This window comes from Trachurus japonicus, chromosome 1, assembly GCF_045865225.1.
Source record: "Trachurus japonicus isolate A0001 chromosome 1, Traja_1.0".
In the NCBI taxonomy this organism is placed as follows: domain Eukaryota; kingdom Metazoa; phylum Chordata; class Actinopteri; order Carangiformes; family Carangidae; genus Trachurus; species Trachurus japonicus.
This window is the reverse complement of record NC_140907.1, coordinates 13,914,543-13,934,226: the sequence shown is the minus strand read 5'-3', so window position 1 is coordinate 13,934,226 and position 19,684 is coordinate 13,914,543. Positions and strand designations below refer to the sequence as shown.

Here is a 19,684-nt window from a genome sequence, read left to right as displayed (position 1 = left end):
GCAGTAGACAGACAGCTGTCTCCTTCATTATTAAAATCTGTAAATAAGCTGCCAATAATATCACATTTTAGTTGTGCTCTCGCTGTGCTCATAGTGTACTCATAGATCGCCTGTTTGGAGGCATTTTAACCCGAGGAAAAAAAAGAAAAGAGGAGGAAAGTGATTGACAGACGTCAATCATCAGGTTACGCAACTGGGCGCACGTCAGGAGAAAAGCAGGAAAAACACAAGGACATTAGAAACGCTAAGAGAAAAGGAATAATACTGGGAGAAGGAAAACGAGGGTCTATTGATAGTTTGCGGGCCGTTTTCAAAGGTAAGCCTACGTTGTTATTAATATTTCCTGCCGTATTATTAATTAGGAGCGACTAGTAGGCTACCGTCGCGGTGTGGCATTATACGCGCATCAGTGGTTGTAGAGCGGATCAGGGGTCGAGTGTGTGACCGCACGGTGGACAGAGCTGTTTGTTGTGTGGTGGATGTAGGCCTGTGTGTGTGTGTGTGTGTATGATAAGGTGAAACCTATGAATTATTGTTCTGTCTTTTACTTGGTGGCTGGCAGCTGGGGGCCCCCCTGGTGGCTGGGGCCCGTTTCAATTGAAACGGTTGAAACATAGGTAAGGCCGCCTATGTGTATATGGTCATTGTTATTGTAGCTACTTGTTTCCTGAGACAGACACTGTGCCGGCCTGGTTTTTAATGTCAATAAATTCTCTTATGTTTTTTTCTTTCTTTCTTTTTTTTGTATGAATAGCAGATCTTGTATTTCCAGGTACACATTTCCCTAGATGTTTACACACGAAGAACCAAAACCAACCATTATAATGACAAAGTATTGGATACAATATACTCAACACTCAGGTGATTTTGTTAAGCATTCATTAGCAAATAGATCAGTTTCATGCAGCAGCTATTGAGACCTAAAATATGTTGTGAAAAAAAAGAAAGATTTTTAACTCCTGGCATTCACTCTAGTCATTCAGAAAACCTTCAACGTGTGGTGAAATATTCACCTTGTATGTAACAAAGTAATGTTGGCGAATTATTAGACACTGATATTTACTGCTCCACTTATGTGTCTTCCAAGTCAATTTAGTTTCTAAACTAATATGAAAGACACACAGCTACATACAAAGGTTAAAAATCACAAGACCGTGGCAGTAATAGTAGAAAATCCCCAAACTTTTCAATAATATCAGGACAAAGTATTTTAAAGCAAACTCCAACATTTTACCTTTCCAGCACAAAAACAAAGCCATGTGATGTGCACATGGTAGATAGGAAGTTCCTTGGGTATGTAGGTAGATAGCAAGGACGGGAGGTTGGTAGGTACATACAGATGGAAAAGTAGGAGGGTACAGTTAGGTCATGTGCTTCTTTGGCTTCCTCTATCTTCTTCCCCCTGCTAACAACATGAATAGTTTCTTACTACTTCTCTATCTCTAAATAGCAGGCACAGCTTCAGGACCAAACACATGCTATATAACAGGTGGACTGGTCCAAGCCGAGCAGAGTAGCCACATCTATTAGCGAAGGTTAGACAATTATGTCTGAGGATACGTCTGAGGATACGTACGCAAAAATAGACCCTACCAAGAAAGTCAGATTTCAGACAGAGAAGACAGACGCAGATGCAGAGAGGACAGAAAATGTGCTTATTTATGAAAACTGCTCTGCAGAGAGTCCGCCACCGCAATTGCAGGACACTACTGAGGACCAACAGAAAAGTAATGAATGTGACTGTATGTGTCGATTTGCCTTGTGTAAATATTCTCAATGCATTTTGTTTTTTAAATGTGCAATTTATTATATATATAACATCAGTCATTTATTTCTGCTTTCAGCCATTTCAGTCAATGCACCTTCTGCAAAGAGGAACCTCATCAGACCTGCTATAGTGTTGCTGGTGCTGCTGTATCTTCTCCTCATGGCTCTAGTCATTGCTGTGACTGTCCTATGTAAGTTTTTCAAATCAACTGACTCAACTCAAATTACTCAGGTATATAAAAGTGATGTTTGATCATTTACATATTTGACACTTTCTGTGGCAGGGTTTCAAGACCGAAGCCTCAATATCAACCTGACCAGAGAGAGAAACCAACTACAGACAGATTACAGTGATGTGAAAAACCTCACAATCCAGCTACAGAATAACATTTCTGTAGTCACCAAAGAGAGAGAGGATTTTAAAAAACAGCTTGGTGAGTGTACAGGTTTTGTTGTACAAATATATTGTGCATGCAAGTTTTTTGTTATCTTACATTTTACCAAGACATTTTTTGAATGGTCAAATTGAATCAATTCAAGACGACATTACCAACCCTTAAAATTCAGACCAGAACTAACGTTCTTTCTAGATTAACAAATGAAACAAACTAAAACTAATCAGTGATATTCTGTCACTTTGACTAGAACTAGCTGCACTGTGTCTAATGTTCACTACTGTGTCTAATATTGATGTTAAACTAAGCTAACCAGCTGTAGGCTTATATTTACTAGATTACGTAAACAGGGAGTGGTAGGGGAGACTGGGGACTTTTGCAACAGGGGACAGTTATTTCTCCAATCAGAAACATGCTAGAGTGATGACACTCACACTGCACATTCACAGTTAGACCCTCTACCCACCAATAATAGAAAAGACATATTCAGCATCTGCTCCTGCTTGTACTGAGACAAAGTTGTTTTAAGGGTATGAAAGTGGCTTTTTTCATGAGCTGTATTTTTGTCATACTGTCCTGACCTTTTATATGAATGAATCCAAACCTACCTAGTTTGAATCACTGTTTTGTTGGCTATCAAATGACATGGTTAGCATGTGTTCTACGCAAAACAAAACTGTTCTCTGATAAATATTACTAAATAACTAAATAATATTATTGTAAGACAATGCATATTTTAGGAATACTATGCTTATTTTTTTTTTTTTTAAGTATATTTTTTTGGCTTTTTGGCCTTTTATTTGATAGCACAATGAGATAGACAGGAAAGGGGGAGGCAGAGAGAGGGGGAATGACATGCAGGAAAGGTCTGCCTGATGCGGGACTCGAACCGGGGACGTCTGCGTTGAGGACTGTAGCCTCTACATGGGGCGGCCGCTTTAACCACTGCGCCACGCACCGCCCCCAAACACTATGCTTATTGAGACAAAAATCAAAAGTTAATTAGTGAAATTTAATGTATGTTTAATATGTTGCAACCGTCCCTGATCCGTGTTGCAACTGTCCCCACGTTTGGGGTCAGTTGCAACGTCTGGATTCTTCCATTCAAATGAATATTGTGATTGATGTGTCATATGTAACCATCTTTAAATGGTATGACTAATTAGCTGACAAATTTAATCTGTAAAAGTTTGGTGAGCCTAGTCCAAATAGTCTCTGAGTAACTGAGAAAAATGTAAAAAGTGTTTCAACTGTCCCCAGTCTCCCCTATCTCTCCCCTTTTTCCGTGTTTAAATAAATTAACATGTTTTCTTGAGTAGAGCAGCTGAGAGCTGCATCTCTTCTTGATGCTCTGTATAGTGTTTTGTCTTTTGCCTTGTCATGGGGTTTGCATACAGTAATGTACTAAACCATATGTTGTGTTGTTTAACAGAGACACCCTGCCCTCCCAATTGGTTAAAGGTGGAGAGCTCTTGTTATTTAATTACCTCCTTAAATAAAAACTGGCAGGAGAGCAAACAGTACTGTGAAAGTGAAGGTGGACACCTGCCAATCATATCCAGCAAGGAGGACCAGGTGATTCTTTGTTTCTCTTAACCCATAAGGACCCACGGTGACACGGGTGTCACACTGCCTTCAAGTGTCCTGGAAAGCCCCTTACACATATTTATGTTGAACTTTTAACTCATAAAGTCCCTAAGTGACATCTACTCAACATCCTGGTGCAGTCACATGACTCTCTGTGAATCTCTCTATCCATGACAACATTTCCAAGATGGTGGCCAGCAGAGTTGGCACATTTCACAGAGGCAGCTACTTTTAAAAAGCTTGCTTTCTGTCAATAAAATAAGCCACCACCCATTTCACAATGCAAATCCTTTTATAACATGTCCCTTGTTGTATTTAACCTGTTCTGACCTCATTTTTTGAAGAAACTCATATAAAACAACTTAAGAAAATATTGCTGTGACATATACGTCACATCGGGCCTTAGCCTTAAAAAAGTCAGGAAAAATACCATGTGACGCCTATGTCACAATGAGGAAAATGGGAAAGAACTGCTCAATTAAATTAGGTGATTCAGGTATTTTGAATTAATATACTCTATATTGTTCAATTTAAAACATAATTTAAAAATGTTAACATAAAAATAATGTCAAATTCAATCAATATTTAATAAAATGATATATCAGTCCGGAAATTGAACCACAGATTTAGCAGAGACACTCTTCTCAGTAAATGAACAAGATTTTAGTATCCTATGCTGGTCCCATATTAATGTAATTATGCTTTTTTGCTGTATTTTCTGTAACAAAATAGGATACAGTGTTCAGGATGTACTGACGACCATCAGACGTGCAATAGATGTTGTATACAGAACAACAAATACAGCAAAGAAGAATGAGAGTTTACATAAGAAAATATTAGGAAACAAATAAGAAAAGTTAACTCAGTCAAACAGTCATGAACCAGGTTTGAGACAAGGGTTCTGGACTGCTGCACTGATGGGAGAGAGGGTCCCATGTGGTGCATTGTGAGAGAAGGACGTTTTACCCAGCTCAGTTCTGACGAATGGAATATGACCCAACTATCAGTTCTGTGAGTGGGTACCAATGTTTTGTGATTTCATAGTTAACAGAGATGATAAATAAAGAGACAATAACTGTGACAGGGCTTTAAAAATGGATAAAAACCAATGCTGTTGTCCCCTTACTGTCAGAAATGACCAGCCGACATTTTGATAAAGAGTGCCGTGATGAGTATTATATGAATCATTGGAAATGAAATGTAAAGCTGAGTGGTAAACAGCATCCAGGGGAATCAAAGTGGAACTAGCAGCTCTTCCATAGATGTCATCTCCATAGTCTAAAACAGAGAAAAAATAGTGTCTCCAATTTTTTTCCTGTGGTGAGTAGGGAAACGGTACTTATTTCTGTATAGAAAGCCAAGTATTGTTCTTAGTTTAGCAATGAGGGTGGTGATATGGTGCTTAAAATTAAGACAACTGTCCATCCAGATGCCAAGGTATTTGTAGTTGGAAAGAAAATTGTGGTTGCACAGCTTTTAAGGCTTCAGTAACTGGTTAAAGCCTTCAATATGAGGCAATATTCGCATTTCTATAGTGTTTGCCCTTTTTTGTTGTGAAACTTGTCTTAAAAAGGTGTTAATAGTAACCAGCAAATTTGTAATTTTGATATATGTTATGGAAATGCAAATAAAAGGTCAAATTTGTGTTACAGAGCAAAAGAAAATGTTAAGCCCATTTATTTTCAAGTGAAAATTTAAGATACCAAAAACGCCCGATGTGACATATATGCAACATTCCAGATCTCTGACAATAGGTGGCGCTATTTAAAAAAAAACTTCAAAAATGTGTTCCATGCATTCCACTTGGTCTGTGTTTCACCCCACTTAATTTTCCTTCAAGGATAAATGGGTCTGGGTTCTTATGGGTTAAAGCCACTGTTGTTGACTGAATATTTTTTTATTTTGTTCTCTGTACACATGTATTGCAACATATTTGAAAACTAATTCATATCTAAAACCCTTTCAAACATAATTGATATATATATATATATATATATATATATATAGGCCTAGGTATTTGGCCTTTAAAGGTAGAAGAGGAAAAAGATCAGCGAGGTAAAGCAGGTTCAGTCTTCCTCAACTGTCTGAAAAGGGGAACAGAGGTCCACAATGACTTCTGCTTAGTGAAAACACAAAAAACAACAGACATTCAATCCTGTTAATATCACGATAGACACAGTTGACTGTATTGTATTTATCTTCTACCTAAACAATCACTGTTTACACTTTGTACACTCACAGCAAACACTTTAACAGAATTAGATAAATGATATCAAGCCATACTTCTTTTTTTTCTTTTTTCCAAATTCATCATTTTAATCAAAAAGAGGATTGAAACGAACTATACTGACAGTGATCTAAATGTCTCTCCCAACTCTACGTAGGTGTTTCTAAACTTAATTAATCCTAGCTGGATTGGTCTCACAGATCTGGAGGAGGAAAACGTCTGGAAATGGGTTGATGGAACGATGGTCAACAAAACGTAAGACATTTTTTCCAGTTTCTTCTTTACTGATGGCCATGTATTGATTGTATTACCGGTAAACATACTGACAATGAAGACATCATGTGCATTTAAGTTCTGCAATTCATAATCATAATTTATAATCATGTTTGACCTCAAAATGAACCCACTTAGGATGTATTCATAGATGTCAATATTTTGAATTTCAAATTCTTTTTAGCAATGGTTTTAAACTGTGTCTAAAATGTTGTTTTGTTTTTGTTTTTTCTATCTCTAGGTACTGGGCAGATAAACAGCCAGACAATTATCAGAATAATGAAGACTGTGTTCAGATTAGATATCCTGGCCTTAATAGCTGGAATGATATGCGTTGTGATTATAAATTACCTGTCGTCTGTCAGAATAATAGTGTCTACTCTCTTTAATTGACTCTCCATAATGTACAGTTATATGTATTTTATGTGTACTGTAAGTAAATGTCGTAACCCTGCAGCAATGTCTAAATTTCGATCATTTCTTTTCTTTTCTTTCTTTTCTGATGACTTCATTATTTGTATGACTGGGTGGATGTGGTAGATATACAAACTGACTGAAGGGAGTTACAATGCTGATACATGACACGCTCTGGACACAAACAATAATTTAGAAAATAAAATCATTGTGATTAATTATACAAGCAAAAAACAAAACAAAAAAACACCACAAATAGTTACAGTAATTATTTCACAGAACTTTACAATAGGGTTTATTGTGAAGTAGCCTAAAATGTGTATTAATTTATATCAGACAACGTCTGAATCAATATGTTGATCATTGAGTTGGAACAGAAAGCAGTAAATATATCAGCTTTTATATATATAGGCTACAGTATAAAAGTGGTTATTTTCCCTTCACCTCTAAATGGGGCATCATTTCAAATATCTTTTGTTTTTGAATGTTTTCAGTTACAACAAGCAAATAGTAGTGAACATCTTGCAATTCTAAAGTAAAAACGCACATAAAACTCTAAATCTCAAACTTTTACTTCAGCAGTAATATACTATAAAGTTACATCGGTGAAATTGAGAATGTTATTATAAATCCTCCTTATATTAAAAGCTTTACATTGTTATATCCCAAAGGATATGATTTGTAAGTTCATAATTATTAGTCTTCTACAGTCTGAATAGGAATGTACAACAATAATGCTTCAGAGATATTTACAGACAGATATTTGAAACCTATATTGTTTATGAGTTAGGGTTAGTGACACACTCAGCCACAACAGCAGACGCCCCACTCACTCTTTCCCATCCCTGTTTTGGCTAATTTCCTGTATGTTTACCTCCCCCTGGTCACCAATAGCCTTTAAATGTCAGAGGCCGTTGTGACCAGGTGGACCCAGGAGGGAACAAACCAACAGATGCCCAAACAGAACTATAGCATTGACTTCCCGTCATTCTCCTCTTCTTCTTCTTTTTTTAATGCTGTCATCAGTTGGAGTGTCAGCCACTTTCAGAAAACAGACAGCTATCAGAGAGGAATTCAACACTATCTTCATTGAGCCTATTTGCACTGGGTGTTTGACTTATGATAGCTGTGAGACATGTCAGAGCATATTTACGACGAGGCAGGCACCAACAGGAAGGTTCAGTGTGACCAGAACAACAAGGAGAAAATAGCGGACATCTATCTCAGTGCAGAAAGCCTGAGAGTGTATGAAAATCCCTGGGTGGAGGGCGCGACACCTAATATACCAACACCTGCAGAGGCTCAGCGTCCAGGTATGAACAAAACAACAATGTACAACAAGTGTGTGTCTGTGTGTGTGCGCAGCCACATCAGGAATGACACGGATTATGATTTCAATTTGGTTGTTTTCTCAGTTTCAATTCAAATGTCTGTATTTAGTTTTCTATGTGGGTCAGTTTGATATCATAGCCTCTGATTTGATTTTGTGTTTTCAATTAAATCTTCTTTTATCCTATGGCTTGTAGTTTCCATTAATGAAGAGCTACACATAATATTTCAAGTTTTTGATGTAGGAATTTTAATAGGTTACAATATCCTAATAAGTCCCATCATGATGTTTTGTTTTGTTTTATAGTGTATGTGGTCAGAGAAAGGAGGACGAGTGTCAGAGCCTCAGTGATCCTGGGTGTAGTGTGCCTTCTCCTCCTGGCTGCAATCATTTCCCTTGGAGTTGAAAGTGAGTTTTGTGTTTAAGAGTATTAAGAAGTACGAAGGTAGGCTATATTTCTCATGTTGTTGGTTATATTAATGATAGAAGATAGAATGATATTACAACATTGTGTTTTTTGTTTTGTTTGTTTATGTTGCTACAATAGTGAAAAAAGATAACAGTAAACTCAGCCATGAAAGAGATCTCTGTATGAGGGAGTTTTGTCGTAAGTATGATTTTTTCATCTCATAATTCATCATCTTTTTCCTCATTTGTTAAAATATGTGTGTTGTGGACATTGATTATGAATTGAACATATCTTCTGTGTGTAAATGCAACATTTTGCATTTACAGTTGGAGTTTCAGGAAGTGGAACTCTTGGTAAAAGGTTAATTCCTTGCTTTTTGTCTTGCAGTAGTAAAGCCTCGCAAATGTAAGAAGCTGTTTGGGTCGATTAATCCAGATAAAGACCGGGGTTGAACTGATGAGAGTAAGAACTGAGACTGTGAATGTGGAAAAATGTTCGGAGTATGCAGTTTTGATTAAATTACCCAATGAACTAATGTAATTAATATTTTCACAATAAAGAATGCAGATTAATGACCTGATAACTTAAATGCAACTACAAATCTAGGATTGGTTTTTACTTTAGATGAAGTTACAATCACATAGGGTGAATTCGCCTAATGTGGGACGTTTTTTTGCAATTTAGACTTCTGGTGTATTCTAAACACAACATTTTTCATGAACATTATCAAAAAAGACAAGATTTAGAAACAAGAAAGAAAAAATCAGAGCCATTTACCCCTTTAACAGTATTATGACCACGTGTTTTTTTTAATTAATTATATTATTTTTGTCCAAACCCTAAGTACCTAGCATTTTGGTGGTCTTCACACAGGGTGCCTCCGGTTTGAAGGCTCTCCCTCCCAAATCTATGATTGGACATTTGAGATGTCATGTGATTTTGATCATGCAATATCACAGCTTGTGTGAGACCACATTTACATTAACTTTCTTTTGCTATAGGAAGACCTACACCCATTTAAGCTTAAGTGTCCCACATTAGGCAGTGTCCCACATTAGGCGAATCCACCCTACATTTTGCAAAAAGATTGCATATTTTGAATGTAGAAAAAAAAAGAATGTACTATTTGTTTTACGATTTTAAAATGTCTGAAGTTTGGTCTTTACTGAGTTTTTTTTCTTTTTTTTCTGTTTTGTGTCCGCAGGTAGGCTATCAGTTTCACCAAATGAAAAATCTGGTATGAAGTTCACAAGATGAAGATGGAGATCAGCTGGATATGTTAATATTCTTTGACACAATTGTCTGAATACAGTTTCTACATTCAAGTACTGTTGTAATCAAATGTTATATAAACATATTTTTCTTCAATAAATAAATGTTATATCTGGTCATCTGACTGGTTGACACTGGACCGTTTTGTTGTGTTGCTTTGCCCGCACATCTCTGAAATTAAATATGCTAGCAATGCCAGAGTAACAATAGATCCCTATGTTCAAGACCTTAATGCTGTCAAACATCACAGACTGCCTCCTGCATCACATGATTTAAATCTACTTTTGCTTATAGGCTATTATATGTTCAGCAGCAACATCTTGCTTCATTAAGGACCAAACAAATACTCCCAGTTCAAATGCTGCTAAAACAAACACTATTGAACTTTAATAAATGCTGACCCTTTTTCTCCCTAAATTATGCATAGGTCCAGTAGCCTATTTCAGGACCCCAGTGGTGGGTTTTCTATTTATGCTTGCTTGTATATTTAAATTTAAATTTCTTTCAAATTTTTAAATGTATAAAGATACCTTTGACTTTTGACTTTGACTGTTAAATTGGCAGGTGTTTCTATTATTTTGTCCACATTATCAAGGCCTATCAAGTTGAAGGGAGGATTTACTGAGACTGTTGTATTTGGCCCAACAAGACACCAAGTCCAGTTGAATATTCCCGTTAAACATTTCATTTTAATGTAAAGCACTTTGGCTTCCCCTCTGGTTTTTTAAATGTGCTATATAAATAAAGTTGATTGATTGATTAAACACCGAGGCGTTTGACTGCTCGGTACAGCTTCTTACCTTTACATTGCTTTACTTTAACAGGTGCACGGAAATAAAGTAGTACCAGAGTGGACGACGACGCGCATTGATACAATGTTATCCGCCTCGTCTGACCTCACATCCGTCTCTCCAGACAGATTTTTGTCTGCCGGCATTTTCTTTTTATTTTCCCTGTGCTGGTTTTTTTTTCTTGCTCTTACATATTACTCTTCTGTTTTGTTAGCCGGCTGAAAGGGAAGTCCGTTTCCTCCCCACGGTGTTCTGCTACACGATGCCTGGGTTTTCCGACAGAGACCGTGGCAGAGACAGAGGGTGAGTCCGCTGTCAGCTGCGGGTTTCTGAGCGCTGTGAGCCGGGATGAGCAGGTTAGCTCGCCGCTGTCACCGCGGAGCTCGCCGCCCACCGCACTTCACTCAGTCGTAGTTTGTGTTTATGTTGCCGTAGGCGGTTGTTCAGACATGTTAGCGTATTGGCAGTGAAAACAAGCACAGTTTTTATGTAGTGCTGGGTTTCTTCCCTGACTTGACGTGTTTTTAGTGTGCTCAGATCTCCTGCCGATTAGAGTTAAAATGGCAGCGAGCGGCTACTCCGTCAGTGTCGGTTGCTGAGCCGTTGGCACCGCGAGCCTCTTTCAAACTGCCGGTGTGACGCAGTGACGTCTCCTCTATTTGAGGTTTTTCGGTCTCGGTGGTTTATTTTTACCAGCCCGTTTTCAGTCGGTCCTGTCGCCCACAGTGTGAGGGACCGAAGAGCCTCACAACGCCCCCGCTCCGGGTCTGTCTGAAGCTGTCATGTCAAAGTCCGCTCGGTTTGTTGTTGCTGCTGCTGCTCTGTGTGTGCGTGTGCGTGTCACTAAATCGATGGTACAAACGCCAGACATTTAAACCACGGTGCTTTCATGACATTGTATGCAGTGTTGCATTTGTCAAGTTGTGCAGGAAACCATCAGTAGTAGCCTAATACTTGTGATAAATGCCACAGATGCGTAGTGTTTATTTTTCAGATACTCAGTTCCAAGTTTTGCCTCTAGGGTATCAAATATCTCTCTGTGTGTTGAGTTACTTGTTTACACCTTGACATCTCATCACCCTGTTGTGTAATTTGTGTGAATGTGACGCTAGAGCTGCAGTGAGACCACAGGAATGTAATCCAGGACAGTGTCTGTGTCAGGTGTGGGCAACTTTTCCACAAAGGGCCGGTGTGGCTACAGGTTTTTGTTCCAGCCAGTCAACAGCACACCGTCAGCTGTCTGTAGACTGAACTGAAGTCAGTTGATTAAATGAGTCAGTCTGTTGTGCAGCTGCTTCGTTGGACAAAAACCTGCAGCCACACCGGTTCTTCAGGGAATAGTCGCCCACGCCAGGTTTATGTAGTAAAGTTAGTGCTGGAGTGACTGACTGCACAGTTGGGTTGGGGAATCACAAAATCCTGGTGCTGAGACTGGGATGTTGTGGCTTATAACCCCCAGTAGTGTCCCTAACAATTCAAACAAACAGCCAAACACCATAGCTGCTGAAACCTGTTGCTGACTAAGGATCATCGGGGGTATTTTTTCTGTCTGACCGTCCTTTATGTCGTGTGTCACTCTATCTTTTACACAAGGTATGGTGGAGGACCCCCTCGTTTTGGTGGTGGTGGCGGAGGCAATAGGGGAGGACCCCCTCCAGGAAAGTTTGGCAACCCTGGCGAGAGGCTGCGAAAGAAGCACTGGAACCTCGACGAGCTTCCCAAGTTTCAGAAGAACTTCTACCAGGAGCATCCAGATGCCACCCGCAGACCACTTGTAAGAACGCAGACCCACTGTTCCCTTTGTCATGCTTATGTTTTGTTTTGTTTTGTTTTTTTGGGGGGGGGATTACTTATTTGATTCTAAAGTTAAAAAAGGAGAATACCTGCACATTGTCTGCACTTGCAATAAAAGTCTTGTTTGCCAGACCTATGCACCTGTTAAAAACAGGACCTTTTTGACTTATTTGATTCTCACAGAGATAAGCACTAACAGATGATGTGAAGTTAAAGCGTCTACTCTGTGGCTATTGTTGCTGTTATGTTAAGATTTGTGTGTATTGACATTGTGGTTTTCAGCAAGAGGTTGAGCAGTACAGGAGAAGCAAAGAAGTCACAGTCAAAGGCAGAGATTGCCCCAAACCAATTATAAAATTCCATGAAGCTGCATTTCCAAGTAAGTGGAAATTCATGCTCTGCCATGCATGTAATTTTGAGAAGTCCCCTGCCTGTCTTTGCCAGAAATGTTGAATTTCAATATCTTCCAAACCATATTTCTTTAGGCTATGTCATGGATGTCATAGTCAAACAGAACTGGACTGAACCGACTCCGATTCAGGCTCAGGGTTGGCCCGTTGCCCTCAGTGGCAAAGACATGGTTGGCATCGCTCAAACTGGGTCCGGGAAAACCCTTGCAGTAAGTGAAATAGTTACAAATTACTTTACATGCTGAAGGTTATCCTGGCAGTGTTCTGTGGGCTAAGCACTGTTTTTTTGTTTTGTATATTTATTCAGTATTGTATCTTATCTGTAGTCCAGTTTAGTCATTCTGCATTTTTGCAGAAGTAACCTTTCTGTACCACTCAGTTTGTGGACTTGGCAGTGCACTGTTGTCATTTTAAAGGAGCTGTATGCAAGAAATGTACAGCAAGTATGTAATCATAAAATCACTCAATATGTGGGTATGCGAGGGTATGCGTTTACGTCACGTTGCCCTCGGCAACGCCCCATTCGTTCGGACTGAGTGGCAAAACAAACCTCCCTCAACGTGCTGGCGGATAGCGGTAGACTCAAACAGCAAACTGATGTCAAAAGGAATCGACAACCAGCTCCCCAAAAGCTCCACTGACACTTCCTGTAACACAGTGTGACCGCGGTACCTGCAGAGTGACTGACAGGCTGCTGTTACTGTGCAGAGGGACGAGATTACAGCTGTTACTGTCGTCCTGACAGTGACTCCCGACGCTTAAACACGAGCTGCTATTCTGAAAAACTCAAAGTCAAACTGTAGGATGTGTTAGAGGACTAATTTATCTGTCTAACCATCATAACTATGACACCTGAAACTGTAAACACAGCTGATCGATCGAAAACAATTACCGCTCCAGGTTCTTGAATGTAACTCGGTCAAAGTACCGTAAGACGTATCATCAAGATTTTTAGCAGCTCTGTTAGGTCATGCATGCTTTACATGCTGGTAAAGCTAGACATGTCAGACTTGTGTGGGCTCAGAGAAAATTGCTTCGTTACTTGATCGTTTTTAAACTTTGGTGGCTCTGCCACTCGTCTTTTTGCCACTCAGTGGACGTTCCACAGTGACTTCCAAGTACCGTGACGTCATGTGCATACCCTCTATATGTCACCAGAAATTAGGGAATCATGTTAATTTTAAATACTGATTTAACTGACAACAATAGTACAGCCAGAACATTTGCAGCCTGCAAATCATGTTTATGTTTTGATTTTTGTGTTTTGACCTGTTGCGCCATCCAGCGCAATCACAGAGTCGGTGGCATTTCGGCCTCCAGGTTGCCAGTTAAGCTACCACTGAGCTGCAGCTACGGCTGGGAGATAAAACGAGCTCCGATTGAGATTGCAACAAACAACAAGAACAACAAGATTTCTAATAACAGCTATGGTCATATTTCCTTGATATCACACGGGAGAAATAAGCAGCTTGTCACTCTGTCGTCTGATACACTGCCTCTTGTTGTGAGCACAGAGCCTAGTTAGTTGGAGCAGCTGCAGCTAAAGCTAAAGGGAAGAATTACAAAGTGAAAGTTGGAAAAGACGGAGGAAATGTGGTTACTTTGAGACCGTGTGAGTGAGCCTCGCTCTGCTCTCAGCCACAAAGCTGGAGCAGGGCAGAGGTTAGCGTGTGGTTATCTGGCAACCTCGAGTCTGGGGGCTAGGGGAGGGGAAACAATGCGCTGCAGTGTTTTGTATTTGACTGCAGCAACAGTTTTGGCCACAGTCTTATTACGTACAGCTCCTTTAAATATCTCAGATGTGAATAGAACCACATGACCATTAAATACAAGCTTTTTCAACTGGAAACAATATTAACACCTATCAGCTGTTACAAGAAATACACTCTGCTGATGTTGTGGAAATAAATGCCTCCTCGGCAGACAAATGTTGCTTTTTAGAAACATTGATCCAATTTTGTACTGTCTGTATTTTATAGTACCTTCTGCCTGCGATTGTGCACATCCAACATCAGCCTTTCTTGGAACACGGAGATGGACCGATTGTAAGTACACTTCAACACACACTGTTGTCTCTATCAGCATAGGAAACAGTCTTTGCAGTTTTTTACTTGAATGCCCAGACAATGGTTAGCATGCTGATGAAGCCAATGTACTGCTCTGTATAGTGTACAGCTGAATTATGATATGATGTGTCAAACAAATCAGAAACCAGTGAAGCTGCTATCATTTGTGCACATTTAGCATTTCACTTGGCTGCAAGAAGAATGGCCCTCTAGGGAACAAAGTTTTTCAAGCAGTACCATAACATTATGATGTCAGTAGGCAGGGTTTGCTCCCATTTGGGAGGGAACTGCTAAATTGCAGCTGTCTAATGCTGCATGCCGTGGCAGGCAGCGTGTCATATCTTCGTGCAGCTTAAAACAGGCAGCACTCAGCCAGTTGAAATGGGTCCTGGCCTGCAGGAATCATTCTTGGCTGTTGTTGTCCATGAATTGTTGAACACAAATGCTGTTGTATATGTCCAACAACTATGTATGTTGTAAAGATTTGATTAATTTTACCTTTTGATATTCTTTTTTAGTGCTTAGTGTTGGCACCAACTCGTGAGCTGGCTCAGCAGGTGCAACAAGTGGCTGCTGAATATGGCAGGGCCTCCCGGCTCAAGAGCACCTGCATCTACGGGGGCGCGCCTAAAGGCCCTCAGATCAGGGACCTTGAGAGGGGTACGCTTACTTTGATCTTTCACGTGCATGACACTAAATTAGCTAGACATTTCTATGTTATTGTGTCTTTGCCTTGATGACATTTGAAGAGCATTGAAGACAAGTTTACTACAGTTTACTAGTACCAAAGTTGACTGGGTTTCTCTTGTTTTTGTTTAAGGTGTCGAGATCTGCATCGCTACCCCGGGTCGTCTCATTGACTTCCTGGAGTGTGGTAAGACTAATTTGCGCCGTTGCACCTACCTGGTGCTGGATGAAGCTGACCGCATGCTTGATATGGGATTTGAACCACAAATTCGCAAGATAGTTGAACAAATCCGGGTACGTTGTTTCCTTTCCCTTGACAGACATTCATATGTTTGATATCGTGTCCAAGAAAAATGTTACACCCCAATTATTACTGCACAACTGTTCAGTGTATGAGAAGAAGAGTATAAATGCACCAGAGGGAGAATGTAAAGACATATTGATAGAAATGCAAAATAAACAACTTGAGACTACTCAAATGAACTGTTACTGACACTTTTATATCCAACTGGTCCTATCTTCAGTAAGTGTTAAATTTACAAGCTGTCAGGCGGTTGAAAAGTCTTTACTCTCGTCCTTATCAGCCAGACCGTCAGACTCTGATGTGGAGCGCCACCTGGCCTAAGGAAGTTCGCCAGCTGGCTGAGGACTTCCTGAAGGACTACGTCCAGATCAACATTGGAGCGCTGCAGCTCAGTGCCAATCACAACATCCTACAGATAGTTGACGTCTGCAGTGACATGGAGAAAGAGGACAAGTCAGTAAAATGTTTCCATTGCTCTCTTTTCATTTTCATTTGACCTTGTGATGAGAAGAGTTTGTCTCAACCGACTTCTATCTCCTCTCTTAGACTGATTCGTTTGCTGGAGGAGATAATGAGCGAAAAAGAGAACAAGACCATTATCTTTGTGGAGACCAAAAGGCGTTGTGATGAGCTCACCAGGAGGATGAGACGAGATGGGTAAAGACCTGACATGAATTCATCTGTCAGTACTGTGGTTGTGTCAGATGATAACTGCTTTTTGCTCTTTGCTTGTCAGACAGACACCCACTGAATTTTGTTTAAACTCCACTGGGAATTTTTAATGCTCACTGTGTCTGTCACAGGTGGCCAGCCATGGGAATTCATGGAGACAAGAGCCAGCAGGAGAGGGACTGGGTCCTTAATGGTGAGATTTAATGAACTGCATTGCCGGCAAAGGCTTGCAAACTGATTTAATAATCACTGTGTCAGACTTCCCTGTGATATGATTAAATACTGGCTTTCTCCCATAAGAATTCCGATATGGCAAGGCACCAATCCTCATCGCTACAGATGTGGCCTCCCGTGGCTTAGGTCAGTATGGTATTGATTAGCACCACTCTCTTATCAGTGTTACACTTATTTTAAAGAAAGTGGTTTTGCTTTCTTTAACTTTCCTATGCATTTTCTGAGTTTTTCTCACCTTAAGGTGGAGTCTTTGTGGCAGGCGCTAGGCATGACAGTCCCAGGCCTCGAGAGGGAGAAGGATGACATATTGGAAGTGCTCAACTGGCTTGCCACCCAGTGGGCCTAGAGAGGTGAAAGCTCTTGTGTGCCAGTGATCTACAAAAGGCTGTGTGGCTAAGCCTTTGTCTCTGATATGTTGTTGAAATACACACACATCTGTTCTCTGTCCATGGATTTCACCTGACAAATGCCATCCAGCTGTTTCCAACTCAAACATAAAAAAAGAAAAAGATATGCTTGATGCTGATGTGACTTTTGCCTTGCATGCTGTTGTGTTAGAGAGCGCTGTATTGCAAGTCACTGGTTTGAGATTTGGAACAATTGTTACCTTTCGGAGCTTGTATCACATAGCATGGGTGCTTGTGAGCCTGTCTAAGCTTTCAGTTGTTTTCCTTTCCCGTCAAAGTGCTGGATTTCTTGAAATGGAGAGAGCAGTTTGAAATATTTTGTCTCTGAAAATTGATGAGACCTGGCACATGTGTGTAGGGGGGTAGTGGGAACACCTAGTGAGAGGAGAAAGAGAGACAGCTCAAACCAAAGTTCCTCCCTCGCCTGCGTTTTATAGTCATGTCGAGACCTGCCAACGAGAGACATTTTCTCAAGTGAACACTGGCTTCTTGGAAGATCTTGCCTTGATGAGACTGATGAAGGGTGTGGGGGCAATTGTTCTTTGTGCGCAGAGGGGTCCCACAGGGTTCAATGCTTGGGCCTTTTTCACTTTTTTTGAAGGGGCCCCTGCTCAAATTAGTACTTGGTCTATTTTGTCTTGGCAAGACGTGCAGTGCGGCCTTTAATATCAGGCTTCTTTTGAGAGTGTACTGGGAAAAACGGACCTGCAAAAATGTACCAGTCAATGGTCCCATATTGGCACATGAGGACGCCCCAGTGCATATCGTGGCCCAACTGCGTAGAAGCTCCTGGATGTCACTTGACAATTTGTGGGGGATTTCGCTGCATTGGGAAAGGACTAGTGAATGCATACTCCTTTATGGTAAGACCTAAATCCATTTTTTTTGTCTCCCTTGGTAACAAAAGGGAGCCTGAATGTCTTTTGGATCTTTTTGATTATGGTAAGCAATTGGAGTGTGCATCGTTTCTCTCTTCCCACAGTAGTATTCCCATGGAATAGTTGTGTACACGATACGATGTTGTTTTAACACCTTCCCTCCGCAGCCTAATGACCGATTCCTTTCCTCAGCCTTTAGAGTTGCTAACTTTTCCCTTTGATCTGGCTGTTGTGGTGTGCAAAATCCTGTGTGGCCTCCTTGTTTTGTTTTGCCACACTGCAACACTTTCACAGATGTGGAGGATGTGAAATTTGTCATCAATTATGACTACCCTAACTCCTCCGAGGATTATATCCACCGCATTGGACGCACAGCCCGAAGTCAAAAAACGGGCACAGCCTACACCTTCTTCACCCCCAACAACATGAAACAGGCCAGTGACCTGATCTCTGTGCTGCGTGAGGCCAACCAGGCCATTAACCCCAAGCTGATCCAGATGGCAGAGGACAGAGGAGGTAAAACCTGATACATGCTGGCATTATTACCATAGAAAATGATTTCCTTTTTATTATGTACAACAAAGGCTTTTTTTTTTTTATCGCAACAAATTTTCACTACAAAATGTGTATGTGAAGCCTGAGCAAATAAAAATGTAACGGTCCAGGAGGATTATTTATCTAATCAGTACCTCCCTGTTTTGCTGCCATGTTGTTCAGTATAATACTAGTCTGAACCCTAACCCCGCTTCTTTTGTCTCTCTCCTGTCTTCATCTCACCAGGTCGTGGAAGGGGGGGAAGAGGTGGCTACAAGGACGACCGTCGCGATAGGTATTCTGGGGGTGGGAGGAGCGGTTTCGGTGGTAGTAGCTACAGGGACAGGGAAGGTGACAGAGGGTTTGGCGGTGGGCCCAAGAGTGCCTTCGGTGGCAGCAAGGCCCAAAATGGTGGCAGCTATGGCGGCAACAGTGCTAACTCGGGTGGTAGCTATGGCAACAACAGTTATGGCAACAGCAACGGACAGGGTAATTTTGGTGCTCCAGCAAACCAGGTGGGTGCCTTTGGTAACCAAAGCTTTCAGGGCCCCCCTCAGTTCGGGGCCATGCAGAGGGCCGCTCAGAATGGCATGAACCACCCGCCGTTCCCGTTCAACTCTCAGCCGCCGCCACCACAGGCCCAACAGCCACCACCCCCTCCACCGATGGTGCCCTACCCCATGCCACCGCCCTTCCCACAGTAGATATGATATACGCACAATTCATGGGAACCAACATGATTTTTGTTTAGTCTTGCAATCTTACAGTATGATGATTATTATTGTTATTATTATTATCCTTTGTACTGTTTAACTTTGTTTTGCTTACAGCAGGGTTGGAATTATTCAGTAAACCCAGAGCATTAAATGGAGTCATAGACGTGTCTCCTATAGTGCAACTATGATTGCTGCACTTTTCCTTGACTGTTTTTTGTTACATTCCTCAGTAATTTATTTTTACTAGGTAATGCAGTGTTTTCAGTTTGTGGTATGTTTAAAGTGATGTTAATGAAGATCATATAAAAGGGTTTGTGTAGCCCTTTTAAATAAAAAGGAGAAAATGGTAAACCTTGTGTTGTCTGTTTTGTATACAAGGTTGTCTGTCTGTCTGTCTCTGTCTGTCTGTCTGTCTATCTATCTATCTATCTATCTATCTATCTGTGATTAAACCATAGGAGTTAACTCACAGGGATAGCTCAACACACTCACTTTTGTTGTTGATTATAATCCTAAC

The 19,684-nt window shown here is 40.6% G+C and overlaps 2 protein-coding genes across 2 annotated transcripts; both read left to right on the top strand.

Moving 5' to 3' along the window:
• The first annotated feature begins 1,431 nt into the window (after positions 1–1,431).
• Positions 1,432–6,235, top strand: LOC146991524 (uncharacterized). The gene is made up of 4 exons (XM_085788981.1): positions 1,432–1,958; positions 2,052–2,201; positions 3,595–3,737; positions 6,134–6,235. The coding sequence occupies exons 1-4, from the start codon at positions 1,547–1,549 to the stop codon at positions 6,233–6,235; spliced, it is 807 nt and encodes a 268-aa protein (XP_085645107.1). The 5' UTR covers positions 1,432–1,546.
• Positions 6,236–10,579: 4,344 nt separating this feature from the next.
• On the top strand, positions 10,580–19,518 carry LOC146991523 (putative ATP-dependent RNA helicase DDX5). The gene is made up of 13 exons (XM_085773963.1): positions 10,580–10,768; positions 12,059–12,239; positions 12,542–12,638; positions 12,745–12,878; positions 14,649–14,714; positions 15,254–15,395; positions 15,556–15,716; positions 16,007–16,179; positions 16,273–16,383; positions 16,530–16,591; positions 16,699–16,758; positions 18,212–18,433; positions 18,698–19,518. The coding sequence occupies exons 1-13, from the start codon at positions 10,728–10,730 to the stop codon at positions 19,153–19,155; spliced, it is 1,908 nt and encodes a 635-aa protein (XP_085630089.1). The 5' UTR covers positions 10,580–10,727; the 3' UTR covers positions 19,156–19,518.
• The last annotated feature ends 166 nt before the right edge of the window (positions 19,519–19,684 follow it).